The 3,403-nt window shown below is 52.7% G+C and overlaps 1 protein-coding gene across 1 annotated transcript in view; it reads right to left on the reverse strand.

Moving 5' to 3' along the window:
• Positions 1-867: 867 nt before the first annotated feature.
• The window catches only part of dact1 (dishevelled-binding antagonist of beta-catenin 1), a 13,365-nt gene continuing 10,829 nt past the window's right edge, over positions 868-3,403 (reverse strand). The window contains exon 5 of the mRNA XM_084743138.1: positions 868-3,246. Coding sequence (XP_084599264.1) covers positions 1,211-3,246 — 2,036 coding nt within the window. The 3' untranslated portion in view covers positions 868-1,210. The remainder of the gene's footprint in view (positions 3,247-3,403) is intronic.

The following is a 3,403-nucleotide window of genomic DNA, read 5'->3' on the forward strand; positions in this document are numbered from 1 at the left end:
GAACCTCACAGCAGATAGAACCTCTGACTGTAGACGTGGACGTTCCACACATCGTTCGGACTGTTTGAAGGAGACTGAGACGCTGATTCGTCATCTCGGCTCTGACTAACAGCTGGGTTCTTGTCAGCCGAGGCACTTTGTTGGCTGTGAAACGGGAAGTGAAGGAGGCCAATCCGATTGGCTAAATCTGATCTTTAGATCAATAAACAGTTTCACAAAAGCATCAAATGCTGCTCTAATGCAGGAAAGGTGGAAGCCTTTTTTAAGGGCCAGAAACTCACAGAGATATAATCTGATCACACGGACAGAACCACTGAACTACGACAGGAACATCTGTTAAAGTGTGTGAACTTAATGAAGGGATACTGGTTTACTGTTGGACCAACATGTTGGTTAGTTTGAAAATAAAGTTTTGTGTTTTCTCACAGGGTTGATGTGAACGGCCCGGTGCTGTAGTTCTGTATGTCGTGTTCAGAACAGAACTGTGAGGTTCCTGAACATCCTTCTGAAGGACACAAGAGGAGATGACACAGGTCAGACCAATCAGATCACTAATGCTCCTGAAGTCATGATGACCACAACACGGGTTGTACTAATACCAGGATCAGAAACGCCTCTGATTTGGTCTAAAATGGTGGATTTGGTATCAGCGAGTACACAAGTCTCTGCACCGATCTGATATCAGGTCATTTATTAACTCAGAAAAGTCTGACCTACTTGGGTTGGTCAGGTTTAGGCATGTGGAGTGACTGGTTAGACTATCAGGCTAAGCCAACGTGGATGGATTATCTTGGCAAAGGAGAAGTACTCACTAACAGATACGCACACATTTGTGTGAGAAATAAAAACTTTGTGTGTGGAACTGAGGTCTTTGACTTCAACTCATGAAACATGGGAGCAAAAACAGAAGATCAGAACAAATGAGGGCCGTCCTGATCGACTCAGCTGCTGAACATGGAAGATGTGTTTGACTAAATGAACAAGACAGAATATGAAGCAGATAGTAAATTTTTGTTTTCTAGAAAATGTCGCTCATGCTTTTATAAAGATGGATGGCCTTCAGAGGCTCAGGGGGAAGTTTAAAGGTAGAAAAGTGTCCACTTCAGAAGTGTCCCATACAGCACCTGTCCTGCTGTTGGTTCACAGTTGGGTTTGGGTACACCTGAAGTGCGTGGGTAAGGCACCCCACAGGTAAGGCTGTAGTCTGGACTCACACGGTGGTCATGAGTTTGAGAGAACCTGACTTGAACCGAAGGATCTTCCTCTTCAGGTTGTGGGAGGCCTTGATCTTGACGAAGGCCTTCGCCTGAACTGGAGTCATCTCCTGCCCCGTCGCCCTGGACCCAGCTGCCCCAAACTGGCTCCACCCCCTGCCCGTTCCACCGGCCCCGCCTCCTCCACTCTCTTCAGTGTCACTGGTGGTGGTGCTCTCCTCCACGTACTCCTCCTCACTGGACTCGCTGTCTCCGAAGCAGTTGGTGGTGTAGTTGGACCGTTCGTCCTCGCTGGTGTCCACGATGGTGGAGTGAAACAGAGACGCGCACTCGGCTGAATACTCCGAGTCACTTCCTGGCACATATGTGTACGGGCTGCTCAGCTGACCGTCAGAGGAGAGGTACCGACTGGCTGCAGAGTGATTCAGCAGCTCCTTTCTCTGCCGCCGCTGAGCGCGCCTGAACGCCTCATCGTACGGCACCTCCATGATTGCACGCAGCCGCCGGTAATCATTCCGTTTGTATTTTGGTTTGGCGACAACCACAACCTGCTCGCGTCCATGGTGATGATGATGATGACGATGATGTTGGTGGTGGTGGTTACCACTGCTGTGGTCGTGGTTTCCATGGTGATGGTGCCTGGATGCACCTGAGCGCACACTGCTCAGTGTCGATGTGGCGTGTTTGTCCAGAACTCGGCCTTCTGGGATGGACGCAGGGAGGCGTTTGATCCTGGAGGAGGACGTCCCTCTGGCTGATCTCCTGGAGACTTTAATGGGGACAGAACCTCCATCGTCCAGCAGACAGAACTTCTTAGAACCCGACCTGTGGTGGGACTTATCACCTCGTCTTTCTGTCGGTGGCTCACTGTGTTCAGACACCCGATTCGTTTTCACCTTGACGCTCTTGCTGCTACCCTTGCGGATTTTAACATTCTGCCGCTGGGTGGGGACGTACTTGGTGTTAACCATTTGACTCCCTCTTCCTCCTCCTCCTCCTCCTCCTCCTGCAGACTCATCCTGACTCTGGGAGGAGGAACCCAGACTGGTTTTCTCCTGCACTGATCGATCGACCGTTTCAGTCTGGACAGTCTTCGCGCTGCTCCTGGCAGCAGCTGACTGGGTTTTGATTACTGCAGGTGATCTGAGGAGCAGCTCCTGGTCAGGAGGACAACATGGTGGCTTGGTCTCTTTTGGGGAGGAGTTTGCTTTGGGACTGTCCAGCTCCCTGAAGTCTTTGGGCAGAGTAGCTGTGGACACTGAGGGAGGAAGATGTTTGCTCTTCTTCTTCAGCAGACTGTTAGTGTTCGTGTTCACGTCCTTGTTGGAGACACTGTGGATGCCATTAGTCAGAGGACAGCTGGTCTGTTGCACCAAGTCAGTAGTGCTGTTAGGGAGGGCACTCTGGGTCTCCTGCTCCTCAGATCTACCGTCCACAGACCACTGTCTCTGAGGAGAGGAGGACGCCTCTGCTCCTGAAGCTGGCCAGCAGGCTCTGACTTCAGACGCCCTCAGAGGACCAGAGGACGTCTGCCTCCCACAGAGACTGGCCTGTCTCATGATGCTCTTTGACGGGTCTGTGCTGATGCTGGTCCTGGGCCGGCTGGTCCTGACGGGAAGCGCCCTCCGCTGCAGCAGACCGAAGATGTAGCTGTCCAGGCGCTTGTGAGAGGGAATCTGAGAGGAGGAAGAGGAGGAGGACGGGGCCGACCACGAGGAGCTCTGAGGCACCAGAGAAGCTGGAACAGAGGGGTCAACGCTGGCCTCGTCTCTGCTGGGACCTCCATGACCCAACATCTGCAGGAAGACGGGGCTCTGCACGGCCACGGCGTGCAGCGGGCTCGGGTAGCGGTACACATCGCTGCCGTTTCGGGCCACCAGGTCACAGTGGTACTTGGACTGGGAGTCGGAGGGGTCCGGGGGGGGGGGCGCGTGAGGAGCCGAGAGGGAGCGACGGACGGTACCAGAGGAGGACGAGTCATCACAGAGTCCTCCAACCAGACCGTCACACTCTAAACAGCTGGCAAGCTCATCTGGAGGGAGACAGAGACAGACGTTCAGCTGCAGATTCATCACAGACACAGATGTTATTTCAGTGTGTGTGTGTGTGTGTGTGTGTGTGTGTGTGTGTGTGATCCAGATAAACAGTTTCAAACACAAACAGTCTGAGTGGACGTGAGTGTATTTCCT

The sequence above is a fragment of the Lutjanus erythropterus genome, chromosome 18, assembly GCF_056507025.1.
Source record: "Lutjanus erythropterus isolate fLutEry1 chromosome 18, fLutEry1.hap2, whole genome shotgun sequence".
NCBI classification, from domain to species: domain Eukaryota; kingdom Metazoa; phylum Chordata; class Actinopteri; order Lutjaniformes; family Lutjanidae; genus Lutjanus; species Lutjanus erythropterus.